This window comes from Protopterus annectens, chromosome 1.part0, assembly GCF_019279795.1.
Source record: "Protopterus annectens isolate FY-2018-M chromosome 1.part0, PAN1.0, whole genome shotgun sequence".
In the NCBI taxonomy this organism is placed as follows: Eukaryota; Metazoa; Chordata; order Ceratodontiformes; family Protopteridae; genus Protopterus; species Protopterus annectens.
This window is the reverse complement of record NC_056725.1, coordinates 1,800,804,392-1,800,823,452: the sequence shown is the minus strand read 5'-3', so window position 1 is coordinate 1,800,823,452 and position 19,061 is coordinate 1,800,804,392. Positions and strand designations below refer to the sequence as shown.

The 19,061-nt window shown below is 39.1% G+C and overlaps 1 protein-coding gene across 3 annotated transcripts in view; it reads left to right on the top strand.

Moving 5' to 3' along the window:
* The window catches only part of UTRN (utrophin), a 4,744,936-nt gene that overhangs the window by 2,661,209 nt on the left and 2,064,666 nt on the right, over positions 1–19,061 (top strand). For all 3 annotated transcript variants that reach the window (XM_044069601.1, XM_044069592.1, XM_044069610.1), the window contains one exon: positions 1,977–2,182. In XM_044069601.1, the coding sequence (XP_043925536.1) occupies positions 1,977–2,182 (206 nt within the window). The remainder of the gene's footprint in view (positions 1–1,976; positions 2,183–19,061) is intronic.

Below are 19,061 nucleotides of genomic sequence, written 5' to 3'. Positions count from 1 at the left end.
TTGACGACTTGAGCTCTGACCTTTTGGCTTTCCTGTGCTTTGCACCTCCCAAAGGGAGGCTTAAATTTGATAGTGTTTAAGATTTTTAACGCCTGTTAACTACAGTAACATTTTTTTGAAGTGTGTGTGTGTGTACATATCTCTTAATCTTTGAGAAGGCTGCTGCAGTAAATGCATGTTAGCCTCTCACTATCCTAAGTCTGAATAGTGTCAGTAGCCAGCATTTGTGAATGGATTTTCCCACGTCAGGCAAGTAATATCATTTTATTTTCTTGCATCTTTCAGGATTTTCTTGCTTATTGCATGGGGGTCATCTGGGGAGATCTATTTCAACATATGGAAAGGCCGAACTGTGAAATCCAACATGGTCGAGACCATATGATCAACAATTCAGTCTGCTGACAAAAAACACAAACCCAAACACCCGCAAACAATGGAAATGATACTTTTGCAGGGGAGCAAGCATCCTGCACCTCCCACACCCCCTGCTAATTTTATATTCCAACTCCGAGATCGCACTACAGTGGTGAAAGGGCTAATTCCCTGGTCCCCACTGTACTGCTATCTCAGTCAGAATGGGTAGATGAACCGAATTGTTGATTCGAAAATATGGGTTTCTACAATTCAGGCATTCGATACTTTGAAGTAGACCCATCTGGGAAAACACGGGCACTGACTGCACACCTAGTCTAGTATGTGATGTCAGGATATGTACCAATAGGGGCATGCATGCTGCAGTGTGTGGCAGTTGAGTTTTCCAAATCACATCAAATTAAGGATGTCAGAAGAAAAAAATCCCAAATTTTTCACTGTAGAACTGTGTCTTGCCGATCAGCAAATTGTAGCGTGCGCATATATTTCATTTCATATTAAAGCCAAAGCTGTGTTCTTTCCTTAAAGTGGAGTTAAATTCTGATGTAGTGCTTAAGCTACAATATATAATTTGGGTAAAGAAAAATATGTTTTAGGCAGGAGATAAAAATTACTTCTGCATCAGCCACAGGTTATAGCAAAGTAGTGATTGTACTGAAAACTTAGTTAAAAAAACAGTAACATACAAGTTTTATGCTTCCATAAATTGGGTAAGGTTCATAACGATGCATTTTGGGTAAGGTTCATAACTTGGTGCATTTTGGGTAAGGTTCATAACTTGGTGCATTTTAATGTTTTGCAGTATGTATTGTATTTACTGTCTCAGATAATGTTATAACAAATTATTTCTCATTCTTTTTTAATGGTAGTAGTTTGAGTTATTTCATCTGTATTGTGCATCTGCTGTCAGGTTTCCCATTTATTACTCAATATCCTTCTGCATTGGGGTGAAGTGCGTTTTCATCTTTGTTGCCATAACAAATTGCTAATGTGTTTGTAAAAGAAATAATGATTTTGTGTGCGTGTGTGTGCACGTTTTTTTTTTTCTTTCTTTCAGTGACCACACAAAATACACTTTGCTCTGTATGGAAAACCCAGAGAAGTGCTTTTTATTAAAGAAGTGTTTAGCTCTGGGTTTTCTTCTACTGCAGCCTTATAAACATACAGTTAAAAACTGTTTAGTTAAATGTGCTGGGTTTCCCTCCTATGTCTATAGATTCTTAAAAAGTTAAGAATGATAGGATAGCTGCAGCACTAAGGAGCTTAGAAGTTGCTGCTGAGACTTTTTTTGCCTTTAGCTTAAAAACATGAAGTACCTGCTGAGTTACAGGACAAAAATAAAATTGCCTTCTGGCATTACCACCTTAAGACCGTCAATGAAATTGACAAATTGTTTTAATCCACTCCTTAGATAGGGTTGTATCATGGCTGCAGTGATTTAATGTTTTTTTCTGATCCAGCAAATTTCAGTCCCTGCAGTCTATTTTTAATTTTGTTAATGACTTAGTTCTTGCTTGTGTTAGTGGCTAAGCATGTGACAAAGTTGTATTTTTGTGTCCGATTTCATAGGTTTACTTAAAATATTCTTGCACCTTTTTCTACAGTGGAGCAGGTGCAGAGCCAGTGGGACACCACTCAGCATGGTGTGGAGGCACGGCAGAAGCAGCTTGAACAGATGTTGGATGATAGTATGCAGTGGAAAAAACAACTGGTGGAAGTAGAAACACTAATTGGACAAAAAGAGGTTGAACTTCAAAGCATTCTCCAGAACTCTAAAGACCCACTTTTGAAGCAACTAGCAGAAAACAAGGTAATAGCATTTCTGGTATCTCTGTTAATGAAGGCCTACTTATTACTGCCATACCGTTATTTTTTTTTTTCTTGTAGACTGTTCTGATTTAAATAAAATATATTACCAAAAGTTGAAAGTCTGCCACAGGCTGTATATCAAATGACAAAAATCACCAATGGCTTTGATAAGTCTGTCTCACATCCAGGAACCCTGTAAACCACAAAAAGTGAGTCACAGTATGAACAAGTACATCATAACTTGATTTATTGTGGTGACTAAGCCAGTTTGTGTTTGTTTTTTCAGTACCCTCATAGAAGAGGAATTAACATTTAAAGTTTTAGACTGTTTATTATTGTTGCTTAATATTGTAACATTTTAAGTGTTTTAATTTTTTCACAAATAGGGAAGTGAAGTCAGTCTTCTACCTTAATGGTGTGTGCAGCTATCTCCGTAGGCTGTATACAAGACAAAAATGTGCAGATTTTTGCATCATTCCCAGATGTTATCTTACAAGATACACAGACTAAGGTTGAGTTGCTGTTTCTGTGGACAGAGCAATATACAGTGAAATAAGACAGTAGATTGAATGTTGGCTATGTCCTGCATTTTTTTTGCCATCCTTTTCACTGGGTTCGCAATTTCTATTATGATTACCTCCTAGATCTTTGCTATAACCATCAGTCAGGGATACGGGTACAAGTGGGTACAGATTAATGAATTATTATTGGTCATATGGTAACTGTAGTCTGAACAACTGGCCCATTGCAAATCAAGAATTCCCATTTCTGGTTGGAATATGGCTACCTAATGAACAACTGGTTGATTAGAGCTCTCCCAGTGTGAAAACTGAAAGCATTAAAAAAAAAAGCTTATAAAAGTTAGTAATTTAGGTAAAATTCAGTAACTGGCTAGTCATTACACTGCCGCCTGGATGCCAGCAAAGAAGAAATTTATCGGAAATAAGAGAAAATCAACCAGGAAAGGGGAAGAAAACTGTGGCTTGAAAGAACCTTGCAGCAGTTCAGCAAAAAGCAGTTCACGTTTCATCTATAGTGTGGGAGATGGCCCCAGTAGTTCATAGGAAACAAATCAAATGCATTCAGAATTGTTTCAAGTAAGTGCGACACTGGAGGATTCTATAGTATAAAGCTAAACAACAAAGGGCTGGAAGAAATTAGAGTTTAAGTAACCAGATGCATTAATAAAACTAGAGAAATCAGAGGGTGAAATGAAGGAAAGACTGAATGAGGCTTTTCAAGAAGAGCTGTTTCGAAAAATAGATTCAGAACACAAAGCGCACATGGAAAAACTCAAGATTTTCTGACATCCCAGGGAATGTAGGAGTACATTGCTTAATTTTTATGAAATTACAAATGAGAAACAGGACTAGTAATCTGCAGCAGGGGTTATTATATGAAGGGGGGCATGTCAAGTGTATGCTTCAAATCTGGCCATGAGAAAGCAGTCAAGAACTGTATTATGAGGTGCAGTCATACCAATGGAAAAAGATGCTTCTTGGCAAACCTGTAGCTTAAAGGAAAAAAATTAAATGTTGGGGACATTAGACTGTTTCTGAAAAAAATATTCACTGTACACCAGTAAGAAAAAAGAAAGTTTATCCTTGCAATAGGGAATGTTGAGAGGCAAGTGAGATTCAAGTTGCTATGTCCAGCTGTCTTCAGAATATTTTTTCTTTGGGGATCAATAACATTTTTGGATGCAGGACATTCTAGAGAGGGAAAAAAAATAACCAACAAGTGGAGAGAGACTCCTCATTCTTCTGACAGTAACAAAGTCAAAGCCCAGCGAGAGAATTTGTCAGTGAAACTTTTTTGCCACTATTTCAAAGGAAAATGTTTGAGCAACAGGGGAAAAAAAAGTACAACAGCTGACTCAAAAAATCAGGAGTACTCTGGACTGAAGACAGGTTAGTGTTGGGAGCTCACAGTGAAGAGGAAGACTGGCAATAATGCGAAATTAGAGAATAAATTGAAGTAAGTGACATTTCCATTAGATGCAGTTTAAACATTAGAACTGTGTTTCTGCTAGAAGTGTCTTAAAGATTGGAAGCTTGTTGATTGTGTTAAACTGGTGAAAAGGCTAAACCATAATCCCTACTTTGGCAGTAATGTTTAGAAAAGTAATGAAAGGACTGAAAAGTTATTGTAAATAAATTTTATTTTTACTTATTAATTTGTGTTCCTGCGGTCAAGTGGCGTTCGAAAAACATGCTTAGAATGGGCGTGCCTTCACTGAAGGTTGGGCGTCGAGCTGGCACCTCGGCACCCGTAAAAAATTTACTGCCCATCATTAGCAGACCGGAGTTCCACTGTGGCAACCCCTAAACGGGAAAAGCCGAAAGAAAAACAACAACTTATTAATTTGTGTTAATAAATGTATTGCTGTAAGTTGCATGCTATATTGTAAAACAGTTCTGTATTGTATGCATAGATATTTTAAATATGAGGTGGGGAGTTTTAATAGTGGCTGCTGTTTACTTTAGTGATAAATTAAGAAAGCACTCTTCCTTAACCGTAACATATCCATGTTTTATACTAACAAGATATAAAAGGCTATTAATAAGCCAGATAGCTATATAATGAAGTGATTTTGGGTTGATGGGAGGATACAAGTGTATTGATGGATTTATATAGGTTCATACTAGGCTATCTGCCCTGGGGCATTTATAAGCCTAGCCCGATTGTGTTTGTCTTACGCCACCCCTTGATTTGAGTATACTGGGCCCTTTTTAAAGTTTAGTTTACTGTGCCTCTGTCTAATAGTGACACGGAAGGAATCCCCGGGACAAACCTACGATCCCCCATCCACTCATCAAGATTCTTCTTGAAGAGAGTCAGTGAGGTGCTCTGCCTAACATGAATTGGAATTCTATTCCAGAGCAAAGGGAGCCTCTGGGTTATGAATCTGTCCCTCCAGCATGTTCTATTTATTTCTGTGCTGAGGTTCAAGTCCCTCGAGCGCGTGGCTCTAAGAAATTTAGATTTACTGAGGTGGAGCATGTCCATTCATTTTGGGTTGGACATAGCTTTATATGTCAGGCATAGATCGCTTCGAAGTAGGCGGTATGCAACTGAGTAGAGCTGGAGTTTTTTTAACCGAGCAGCATATGGCATCTGTTTGAGTCCCTTGATCCTCCTGTATAATAACTTTTATCAATAATATAATAATTATTATAATATAATAATAATTATTATATAATATATAATATGTATATTAACATAGAATTACCCATTTTATATGGGAAAATCTAGACTAACATTCATAGGTCAACTTATGAGCAAATGATTTTTAAGCATACAGGGTAGAAAAATAAGAGAAAAGTTTAAAAAGCACGAAAATGGTTTTAGCTGTTTTATTTTTTCCATTACCATCTGTTTTTAGATTATGATAAGCAAACCCAGGTGCAAGCAATTGGTCATGAGAAGTCTGTTCTGAATTACTCCACAAAGGTCCTCTCTTGTGTTTGTAAAGCTAGTAGCTGTTTTTCCACTAGTAAATGCATTCCTTTGGAAATGGAGTCTATATGATGTTCATCGTGTTACACTGCTGCAGTCATTACACTTGGGTTCCCCAGTCGGCCTGAGTTCCAAAGTCTTGGTCCGGCGTCGGTTGCTGTCACCTCCTTCCTGATGTCAGCGCGACAGGGGTATATAAGATGCAGCCAATACCATTTTCTTCAGTCTTTCTTGCTGCGCAATGCCCGAAGCAAAAGCAGTTCGCAAGTGCCGGTCGGCCGACTCCTGAGATTTTCATTCCGAATCCAGAACCGAAGTCTCCTACAAAGCTAAGTACCCCGTTGGGGAAACTTTTTCTTGCCTCAGACCGATGTCAATAAAAGTTGTTAATTGTATTTCTTGTGGGAAGCAAATACCTCATAAGGATTTCCATTCTTATTGTATCCCATGCCTAGGCTCAGACCACGACGTCACTGGTTGTCGGTTTTGTGCTAGGTTTAACAAGCGCACTATTAAACGTCGGTTTGATTTTGCCCATTATTTTGGCAGAAAATTCAATTATACCATGCCGTCAGAACTTCAGACGACCAGAATACATAAAAAGCGCAAAGACAAAGATTGACATCCGAGGCCCAAAACTGACGACGAAGCCTCATCTAGGACAGTCGCCGGTTCTCCGGTTTTCAGCGAGGCACCTTCGCAGCCCCTGACGACCGTTTCTGCAGAACCACAGGCCGCCTCTGACTCCCACGTGGAGATGGCTGGGTCTTCGGATGCACAAGTTATTAAAATTACCAAAACTACCCCTTCAGAGGGATCCGGAGTAGCTGAACAACCCACAGTTTCAGAGGGTGTTTTCAGACCTACTTAGTTAAGCATTAAATCTTCTGTTAAGTCTAAACCTACTTTAAAGACAAAGAAAACAAATACAGCATTCTCCAGGACAGGCCTCCATGCCTAAGAAACAAATGCTCAAAATGGCTGAAGACCTAGTCACTCTGATCAGGGGTTCCCATCCCCCTCCTTATAAAAGGCCTAGACAGGATGCAGACTATGACTCATCCGACCAGGTATCCATCTCTTCAGATTCATCCTTAGTCCTAGGATACTCCTTACCCCCTTATGAGGACTCTGATGCTGAGGAATCAATTCCATCAGCCTCTCCGCCTGAGGACTACTCCGTTGGGGAAACCTTGCATACCATGAGGGAGCATTTCCATTGGGAAGGCCAGGATTACTCAGAATCCAAGAAAAGGCTCATAGACTTCCTTTTATTACCTCAACACAGACCCCTTGCTATTCCACCAGTGTTAGATATTGTGGATGATGTCTATACTGAATCCAGCTTAAATCCTGATTCTTTACCTCCAGCCCCAGTTAAGCCTGACATACTACAGAGTCCTTGACTCGCACAAATTTCTTTATAAAAGCCCTGTTGCCGACCCTGAAACTATTTCTCAGGGACCCAAAGGGGTTAAGGCCTCATCAGCAAAGAATCCAGTCCCCTCTGACAGAGATTCCAGAGCATTAGACAGATGGGGGAAGAAAGTATATACGTCTCCAACTTTAGCAATGAGGGCCTTAAATTGCCGGTTTCACATGTTAAAATATCAGCAATTTTTGATGTCAGTTGAAACAAAAATGCTTCCAGATTCAGATCCTCCTAATTTAAAGGAAATGCAGGATTTATTGCATGCAGCTGAACAAGTGGGAAAACACACTTTGCAATGTGGTTTTGATTCTTTAGAGGCCTCCTGTAGAGCAGCTGTTACAGGTTCTGTCATTAGAAGACATGCTTGGTTAAAAGAACATACGTTACCAGATCATGTTAAAGCAAAATTATTGGATGCACCTGTACTGCAGGATGTGTTATTTGGAGTTAAGGCAGAAGAGGTATTAAAGAAAATGGAGGATAAGGCAAAATCTATGCAAACGGTGAAGGTTCCTCACAAGTTCAGCCTCCTCGATTTAGCAGAAACTGGCCAACAAAGAATTGGTCCTTTCCAGTTTCAGACAGACATCCAAGAGGCAGAGGTTCCACCACAAGGTTCTTACAGGCCTCGACAATGGGGTGCATCAGGCGAGAAAGAAGGGGAAGACAGGCCACAACCTTATAAAAAACAGCCTCAATGACTTCCTACTACAGCTACCAAACAGTTCTCTCTTGGCAGCCCCCTTGGGAGGAAAACTGACACTTTTCTATCAAAATTGGCATATGATCACCAAAGACAAATGGGTTCTCAACATTGTATCTCAAGGTTACAGGTTCCACTTTCACACTCTGCCAAGGTTAACAGGAATTCCAAACCTGTCACCAAATCAATGGGCAGAGGCTCAAAAACAAGTTACGGCACTCATGGACACGAGAGCTATTCAAAAGGTACCACCACAGGAGCAAGGACAAGGAGTTTACTCAAGACTCTTTCTGGTTCCCAGAAAGGGCAAGGCCTGGAGGCCCATTCTGGATCTTTCTTCCCTAAACACTTACCTGGATGTTCCGAAATTCAAAATGTTGACACTACAGCAGCTTCTTCCCATGCTGGGCAAGAAAGCTTGGCTCGTAACATTGGACCTCAAGGAGGCATACCTGCATGTCCCTATGAGACAAAACTGCAGAAGATACCTCAGATTCATGGCTGGTTCAATGCACTATCAATTCTCTGCACTGCCCTTTGGCTTATCTACTTCGCCCAGGGTCTTCACAAAGTGCCTGGCACCAGTAATTGCATTTTGCAGACAGAAAGGAATTCAAATTTATCCGTACCTGGACGACTGCCTGATTCAAGCAGAGAGCAAGGACATTCTTCTAAAGCATCTGGCGTTTGTAAAACAGTTAAGTTGCCTAGGGTACACAGTAAATGAAAAGAAATCAAAACTAGTGCCCTCACAAGAGATAATATTCCTGGGTGACAGCTTGAATACAACGGCCCAGATGGCTTATCTCACGCCAGGCGAGCAAGGACATCTGACCCAATATTTTCAATTAATGGCAACAAGAACCCAGCTCCCTGCAAGAAAAATTCTGCAGGCCTTGGGTTACATGGCATCTTGCATACTACTAATTCCATATGCCAGGCTGCATATGAGGAAACTACAATGGTACTTAGAGTGTCTGGTCTCAACACTGTCAAAGTTTGGAAACAGTTATACCACTAATTCCTTGCCTGCAACAGGAGTTTCAATGGTGGGCTCAAGCTTGTCACCTCAACCAGGGACAGCCTTTTACTCAACCCACAGCCAGGCAAACACTGACAACAGATGCATCGGATTACGCCTGGGGAGCACACATGGCAGGAAAATGTATTCAGGGCAAGTAGCCCGCAGAACAAAGGCATCTTCACATCAGTCATAAAGAGATGCTAGCTGTACAAAATGCCCTAATAGCCTTCAAGGACTTGCTACATCCAGGACAACTACTACTAAAGACAGACAACACCACAGTTATGTGGTACATAAACAAGCAAGGGGGCTCTCACTCTTATCCCCTCTGCAGACAAGCCATGACCTTGTGGAACACAGCTCTAAACTTTCAAGTCCATCTGCAAGCACAATTCCTGCCAGGAGAGAAAAACACACTGGCAGACGACTTAAGCAGAAACATCATTGATCCCCACGAATGGAATTGGATCCACAAATATTCAGAATGATAACACAGAAATGGTGGAGCCTGGACATAGATCTGTTTGCATCCCCAATGAACTGCCAGCTACAAAAATTCTGCACAAGGATTTACCATCCACAAGCATGGAAAGTGGATGCCCTCTCATTCAGCTGGAAAAACCTACAAGTAATTGCTTTCACACCACTACCTCTCCTTCCAAAGGTGTACTCATCAAAGCCAGGCAGGAAGAACCAAAGATGATCCTGATTGCACCAAACTGGCCACCCCAGCACTGGTACCCAATCTTGAAGAACTTGGCAGAAGGACCACCCTGGATTCTGCCTCAAATCCCACATCTGCTGATTCAGCACAACAATCAGATACTTCACAGCCAGCTAAAGACTTTAAACCTGGCTGCATGGAAGATTTTCTAGTCAAGCAAGCAATACCTCTCTCCAAATCTGTTATGGATGTCATTCTGGAGGCCAGAAGGCCTAGTACCAGGAAGGCCTATTTGGATAAATGGAAGAGATTCTGTGCCTGGAACCAGGCTCACGGCCTTGACCCTCTTGTCCCAAATATTCCTCATATATTACAATATTTAACTGAGATGCTGGACAAAAGGCCTCTCCTTTTCATCCATCAAGATCCACGCCTCTGCCATCTCTGCTCATTGCAACACGAATACACCAATTTTCTCTAATCCTTTGCTAAAACAGTACCTCAGAGGGGCTAAAAACATAAGACCGCCCCATAGAGCACCTACTCCAACTTGTGACCTCAACTTCGTATTGGAAAAATTAACTTTACCTCCCTTTGAGCCAGCTAACACAGCAGATTTAAAATATATCTCTTGGAAAACTGCTCTACTCCTGGCAATAACATCAGCACGAAGAGTTTCAGAATTTCAGGCACTAATGGCAGTAGAACCTTTCATCATTTTCCACCAAGACAAGGTGTCTTTAAGAACTAACCCTACGTTTATGCCAAAGGTGGTGTCAAGTGTGGCTCTAAACCAAAACTATTCACTTTCCAACTTTTTATCCAAATCCATATAATAAAGGAGAGAGACTACTGCATTCTTTGGACATACACAGGCAGTTGTGCTTCTACTTGGACAAAACCAAAGCTTTCAGAAAATCTGAGCAATTATTGGTAGCATATGCTGCAGGAGCACAGGGAAAAGTCATTTCAAAACAGACCATTTCAAAATGGATAGGACACTGTATACGTTTCTGGTATACACACCATGGGAAACCTGTACTTAACAGCATTAGATCTCACTCCACCAGGGCAACAGCCACTTCAACTGCCTACCTCAGAGGAGTACCTACCAAGGACGTTTTGGAAGCAGCAACTTGGAGTTCTGTACATACCTTCACCAAGCACTACCATCTGCCTCTATACACTAAATCTAGAACTGGCTTCGCCCCTGCAGTGCTGCAGGGCCTTATAGCCACCCCTAATGCCTTGTAGTACCAGCCACCCTACCTCAGCTTTAGGATTCTACCCAAGTGTGATGACTGCAGCAGTGTAACACGATGAACATAGTATAGTTTTGTACCTACCATAAATGTAGATGTTCGAGTGTATACACTGCTGCAGTCCAGGTTACCCTGTCTCCTTCCCCTCCTACTTGCTGCTACGTACCTACGTCTTCTACCCTTTACTACCTATGGGGAGTATTTGCTGGTAGCTGAAAGTTGTTGATTGCTTTTCTTATGTATGTTTTATTAGCAATTGGAATAGCCTACCTTTTTGGGGGCACCTGACATCTGGGGCAAGAAAAACTGAAGAAAATGGTGTCTGCTGCATCTTATATACCCCTGTTGCACTGACGTCAGGGAGGAGGCGACAGCAACCGACGCCGGACCAAGACTTTGGAACTCAGGCCGACTGGAGAACCTCCTGACGGCAGGATAACCCAAGTGTAATGACTGCAGCAGTGTATACACTTGAACATCTACATTTATGGTAGGTACAAAACTTTACTTTCAGGCAATTAAGAAATGTCTGAACAGTATGCATCGAGTGATGATGTACACTGAACAGTATAATTAGATTTTAAAGGGATAGTGGCAAGCAGTTCATTGAAACTAAAAGTTTAAAACTGTGAGGAGTGAACAGTTTGGCAAGTACTTGCTTCCCATGCAGCTTTAATACTTCAGTCTATTAAATATTACAGTGCTGAATTGAGTTTAAGTATATTCGGCACACTTTTTCTTAAGGCAAAAACGTAGATCTTGCACATGACAGGACAAGGACAAACAGTTGGGGGGGGCACACATGCTGTAACATGCAATTTCAGCATGATTAAAAGTAACTTTAGAATATGTAATGTCTGTAGGTACAGCTGTCCCCTATGTAGACGTGCAAACTTCCTTTTTGGAAAGTTTGCATAGTTTTGTGCATTTGCTGTGAGTTAAAAGGATGGGAGTTTTTTAATGTATTTTTATTTTATTTTATTTTTTGTTGCTGCTGTTATATTAATGTGAAAAGGTTGTGAAAATGTGGCATGGGTTTTCAAACAGAGATAAGAAGCAGAAACTGCTAACAAGATCAACCTGCCAAACATTAGGATGTGCATGTAACTTGAATGTGAATGTAACTTGAAAACATATATTAGGAATTGCTGTCATATGTAATAAGTAAAAGTAATAACTTTATTAGAATGCTTGCTGAGTATTAACATGGAATTTAAATGGTCTTGCAGGTATAGAAAAATATAGTATTGAATTATATCATGAAGTGCAGGGTACAAATAATGTTGCTGGAGACATATTTGAATATAAATGAGCATGTGAATTTGTCAAAGGATTTTCAGGATGGGCATTCCTGAGTGTCTGGGATTGGAATTTTTTCCGTTGGTATTATTCAGGTAACTTCCACATCTATGATAAATATGAAAAAAATCCAATACGAATACTGGTTTTATAGAGTTTAGTCATCTTGTTGTCATAATTTTTTGACTGCGGTTTGTGGACATTTTGAGGCTTATGACATCCCTTGGAAAGGTTGCGAGCAGGTTGGAGGTTGGCATAATGGTTAAGGTTTTTGCCTTACAAACAAAAGGTGCAGGGTTTGATTCTCACAAGGGGTAATTGGCTAGGCTTAGAATAGCCCACAAGGGCAATTAGCCTAGTATTAAAAAAAAGTGTGCTTGTTGATGACAGACACCACCAAATGACCTTTAGATTTTTGACTATGCATTTAAAAACTGCCTTAATACAGGGATAACTGCCACTGTTTCTGAAGGACAGTCACGTTTGCAAAGTGTAGACAGGTTATCCAAGCACCAGCATAAGATTGGCAAGAAATTAGAAGATAAAATATCTGACAGAAAGCATGACATCTTTGTGATGCCTTCAGTCTTGCAAGGGCCTGATGTTATCAGCCTTGGAAGGGTGCATCTTAGCCCATTCCTACTTTATCTACCCTTGCAGTACCTCTAACTCCCATTGCTGCTTCACAGGACTTTGAGTGAAGTGTGAAGGAACTGTTAAAACTCAATGAAAGGGTATTTGCAGTTTTTGGTATCAAAGAACCTAAAAAAGAAAGACCAGTCATCCGGTAATTCAGTTGTGTGAGACTAACTTTAAGAATGTCTTAACTTGGCCAGCACCCAGAAGGTCATGTTTCTTCTGTAGAGTGAAGGGGAATCTTAAATACATGTGTGAGAAACTGGTATCAGATCTTGCAGTGATCTCACTGGATACTGATAAGGGTTCCAAGTTATTATCAGGTAACAGGTCACTGCCCAATGTCAGATATTTTACTTGAGAAATGTATACAAGCAAATGAGTACTGAAGCTTTTAACTGACAGACCCTTAGGCTTCATTACAATGGGGATATTTCAAACTGAAGATATGTGAGGAAACTCATGTACCAGCTACGAAATGACACCTTTCAAAGTTAGAAAGAACCATTAAGTTTAGCAAACATGCTGTCAGATGCAGCTGTGATGCAATAGATCCTCTTCCTGGGCTTCAGCTGGCACAGTAATTGAATAGTATGCTTGGTTAAAGATTCATCTCTTGCTTGTGGACATAAAAAGGCAGTTGAATGCACCCCTAGACAAAGAATTGTTGTTTAATGCATCTTTCTATGAAGTTTTTAACAAGTTGAAGATAAACAAAATGTTCCTTTAGTTTAAGCAGCTTTTTTCATTCTCCAGTAATCTGTGCAGTGGCCCTTTTATTGAAAATGGTCTCAGGCTGCGCAGTTTAAACAGAAGTGAGTTTTCAGAGAGAACCAGTAGATAGGTGGCAGAAACAAAAAAAAAAAAACACCAGGTCAGGTAAAAAGCAAAGTATAACCAGTTCTACTTTTGAAACAAATTTATTCACAAATGTATAAGCGCTTTCGTTTTACTCCAGTAAAACTTCTTCAGGATACATCATTGCATTAAAAACCACTTGTTTACATATCCCATAGTCATGTGACCACTTCCCCTTTACATCACTTGATTTTCTTTCAAAAATTGTAAAACTCATTTATACGAAAAATCAACCCTATTCATTCAGTAAATCCTCTCTAAAAATATTATCAGCCTCTAATATTACACTAAACTAAAACCATATCAGCCTAAAAACTTACATTATATCCTAACGTAAAAATGTATTAAAGAAAAAAAATATATATATATATATGTATTTATAAATGTATGAAATGTAAAACAAACACAGATCAACCTTAGTGGTACAAAAACATATCTCCCTATGAACTTTCATAGATGATTTTCATATTTTTATCTGTTCAGCGCCTTCAATTTATTAATTTATTCAATTCATTAAGCCCTGGTCACTTATTGGCATTAAGCCTTACCTGCCATAAAAATTCTTGTTTCTCCAATAAAACAGTCCAGACCCCTTCCCGTAGATTTTTTCAACTTTATCAAGGATGACAAAGTTAAACATATGATCCTTACATTCTTCTATATGCTGAAATAAAGCATTTGTTTTTTTTTTTTTTATTTCATAAAGATGTTCATATATTTGGTAACTTAATTTATGTTCCGTTTTCCCCACATAGAAACCTTCACACATTTGACAATAGGGCTCCATAAACTACCCCTATAGTTTGTTATATTTACCTTGTATAAAAATATCCACTCCATTAACCATAATTCTATTACACACTGTTATATGTCTACATATATTACATCTCCCATTAGTCTACAGCCAAAGGAATTCCACAGTTAAAACAAGGAAGATTGTTTTATTCCAGGCTGTCCTAGTACTTAGAAAAGATAGGCCATGTAGATGCATTTTTGAATCTCAACTGACTGAAGATGTTTTTGGTGGTAAAGACTTGCAAGTTGTTACCTTTTCTGGCTTTCTTCCCCTTCTGTTTCTAGATTTCTTCATGGTCACTCTGGACATGAAGCATGCTTGTATACATTTCTGTCTTCAGAGAGCACACACAGTAAATGAGATTTATGTCTGGGTGGAACACATCATTTAGTTCCATTTCTTTTGCCCTGTCCTTTGCTCTCTTAGAGTGTTCATGAAATGCTACATTTCAATTTTTACCCAGCTCAGTGTCAGAGGCATTCACATGTGCCCTTGTGTGGTTGACGTGCCTGATTTATGTCTTAGGAGAAGTTAAGCAGAGCTTCAGATCAGGCTATCTACTGCCTTGTCACCTAGAGGTATCCCTGGACTACCATAAATTAAGTCCTTCATTCCATACAAAGTACTTTTCATGCGCTGTCCTAGATATCATGAAATGCAGACGGTTTCCCCACAGGAAATGATTGTGTCTCTTTAGTTGCATTTTAACCTAGACAGCTGAAAAGGTATCCATAATGGCAAGAACTCATAATGGAAGCCCCCATTCCTATGATTTCCATGTCTGTGTGAAAGGAAAATAGACAAATCTGATTGTGATGCCACCTTTTTGCTTGAGGTAGTCTTGTTCACCCCATGCTGCTGCAGCTGAAGAAGATAAAGCCCTTCATTTTTATTTTCACATTGCACCTCACTGTTCAGCTTGGGCATGTAGTGCACTCCCATTCTTATCCATTCCAGGCTGATAATATGGATAACATGTTAGTGATCCCCACTGATAGAATGTGTATTGGTGCTTCCTTTCGATAAGGAATTACACACGTTTGCTACCAAATAATCCTACTTGGATATGTAGATTTTAATGAACATGAACGTATGAACTTATCAGTTAAGATTCTGTCCAGCAGGAGGTCATTAAATACCTCTGCAACCTTATTTAATGCAGGCCTTGTCTTTGTTTTGGTCAGGGTCCGCCTTTCTCCATTTTTCAGTGCATTTACCCCAAGACCTCCCCCATTCTCTTCTTCTGTGCTTATTTATTTATTTATTTTTTTCTTAGAGGGAGGTTTGCATTCAGGGCCACATAGAAAGCTTGTGTCTACAACATAGTATCTGAATTTTGTTCTGAAAAAAATATATATATACATTTCTTTCTTTTGCACCATCTGATGATTGTGCCTTTAGAGTTTGGCATAGAAAAACACAGTCTTCGTTGCTATAATCTCTTCCCTCAAGGTGTCTTAAGTTGAAGACCTGATGGCCTAGAACCATTTGCCATTTCGCAACAGGAAATTTCTTCACGGATTTCATGTTTGGGAATAGCTGAGATATAACTTATCCAGAACTAAAGAGTGGAGAGAATCCACATAGCTTTTCATATCTTTTAAGCAATGGAAACTAGATATTCAAATGGATGATCTTCAGATGACTAGCTAACTGTATTTTTTTGTTGTTGTTATTATGGATGCCATGGTAAGACCTTGCAAGGGTAAGTCAGAGCTAATTTAACTAAAGCTGCCTCTACACGCGGTGCCTTTTTTATGAAATGTGTGTGCACGAAACATTTATGATGCAAATGCCTGGATCTCTCTATACAGGCAATTATTATCTGGATAATTTTTACAGGAGCAGAGCAGAATTTGCCTATGTAACAGCATGTTAGCTCCACCACACAGAGTTCTAGGGTCAGAGCATGTACTGCTTAATACAATTCTTGTGTTTTTTTTTTTTTTTTTTTAATGAATGAATGATACTGCAACACTAGTGATCTCTATGTTGAATGTAATAGAGCTATGGGATAATTTACCATAGCAGAAAATGTTTGAGTGTGTTCTCTGTTGAAGTACAGACATCATCTTGCTTTCCTACAAAGTAAGAAAAAAAATACTTTTGTGACTGCAAGCTGACCACTCTTCCTGCACCTTCCACAGGCATGCTTGCTGGGTCTAACCTGATTCATGCACACCAAAAAGAATTGAAGATGGCATGGGTTGCTCTCACCTTTTTTACCTACATTGATGTCTCCATCAAAAAGCAGCTTGCATCACTTTTAGTTCTTTTTTTTTTGCCAAATGTTTATCTGTCTGTCACTTTCCAAGTGACTTTCAGAGGGCAATAAGTATCCAGTTTGGGAACGCTTTAATAGTGGATCTTTGATATTGTTAATTTTTGCTGTATAAAAATGTATATATTAAGTTTATTTGATCAGCAGATAGTACATATGCAGTCACAGTGGCTGTAATTGAACTGCATATCTGTGTGTAGGTGATGGGGTTGAAAGGGGTTGCCCTGTATATGAAATGGGTTGCCCTGTTATATGTCTGTCCAGCAAGATGACATATATTATCACATTTTACACTCATTTGACCACAGCCAAGTATCTGAAGTTTACACAAGTGACTGTAATTGTGACACTTCTGTGTGTGCACTCACGTGCACATGCCCATGCCCACATTGAGGAGGTTGCAGTGGGCTGCACTATGTCTTAGAGCACCATTTGTAAGAACTGTTATCAGATTATATATTTGTTCATTCATTTACTCAATCAAATTATATATTTGTTCATTCATTTAATCAGATGTCTGAGGTGTACACAGCTTGCAAAGTGTCTTTAATTAGTAATTAGTTTGACAGTGTGTTGATGAAAGGGACTCCTGTTGTCATTTGATTACAGGTAAACAGCAACTGAGCTGTCTTAACAGAGCTGTTGCGTAATTGAGTAAAGCAAGCTGAAATACATTAATGTGACTGTTATTACTATTTTTTTAATTTGATCACAATCTGATATTTGAGCTGTATTTAGTCAACAAAGTGGCTATACTGACTAGGTACTGAGGCAGTCTGTGAAAGAAAATGACTGACCCAAACTGTTTGAGCATAGTTAAAAAAAAAAAAAAAATCAAAAAAAGTCAGCAACCTGCTGTAAAATAGCCTCACCGCATTTCATTTAGTTCTATCTATTAATTTATTTTTTCTACCTTCCTTGCTTTAAAGTTGCCTGCCTCCACTAATACTACTACATGCAAAAGGAAACAAGACAGCCACCATGTGATTCACAACACATCTGTACAGTTTTCATTTTTTCAGGCCAACAAGCTGTGTATACCTCTGATTTACATCACCATTGTGCTGTTATCAAATAACCAAAAAATAATGCTGTTTTTTTCAGGAAAATGTTAAATTAAAAAGATAGTGAACACATTTGGTAAAACGCACTTGGCTAGAAATAGAAATGTGTATTGAAGGTGCACTGTATTAGTTAACCTTATTCTAACATTGTGACTAATATCTAATGAAAATTACATTGTGTGTTAGGAGGCGAGGTGGCATCTGCAAGCTGATTAAAGATGGTAGGCACCCAGAGTGGAAACACTAATACAGGTTGTGCAGGGCTTCATTTACTGAATGTTTGTAGATGGTTATAAAAGTTATTAAATATTTCCGTTATTTGCTTTAATAAATCAAAAGTAGAGCATGATACTGTCTTGCAAGTACATGTTACAAATGACACTAAATACACTTATGTAGGAGAAATGGCAAAAAATTCAACTATTTATTTGAGGTACACTATTATTCTGCGGTGGTGCAGCAGTAGCGTTGTTGCCTCACAGCAAGAGGTTCTCCCGTTTGATTCTCGGCTGGAGTGCCGTCTGTGTGGAGTCTGCATGTCCTCCCCACGGTTGGGTGGGCGTTTGAAAGACATGCGTAATGGGCGTGCCTTCGTTGTAGGTTCAACGTCGAGCTGGCACCTCGGTGTTCGTGAAAAATCTACTGCCAATCATTAGTGGACCAGAGTTCCACTGTGGCAATCCCTAACCGGGAAAAGCCGAAAGACACAACAACATTTGAGGTACACTGTATTAGTGTTAACATTATTCTGCATTAGCACTAATGTTTCATGAAAAGTAGGCCATGCATTAGGGAGCGAGGTGGCATTTGCAAGCTAACACTATATAGTACTGTATCCTCAGTAAAAACGTTACTAATGGTATATGAAGCTTGAATTAATGAAAAGTGTTTACAAAAGATGTTGAAAATAATAAAATATTATATATATTTACATTAATAAAGCAAAACAGAAAGCAGTACTACCACACCAGAGGGTTTTGCAAGCAGTGTATGCTGGAAAAATATTGCTCCACATATTATACCCCTAAGTATTTTTTTGAGGTACACTGCATTTATGTTAATATTTTAATATTGAGCCTAATATATCATGAACAGTAGGACATGGATAAAGGAGCAAAATGCCTAAAAAAAATGACATGATTTGTAAGGCGTGCACAAGATTTGTACGGTGTGCACAATAAAACTGGGATGTACACGGCTGGAGTTAAGGGTTGTGTTTGTGAAGAATTATAAAATTATATAATATTTACATAATTAATGTAAATATAACATTTTGTATGTTAGTGTCTTGTTTGGAGTAGCATATATGTAAACAGTGGGTGGTAGTTAACAATGGACTTTAAAACATGGTAAGTATTGTGACAGCATATAAATGTACAAATGTTTGCCTGCAAAAGCAGTT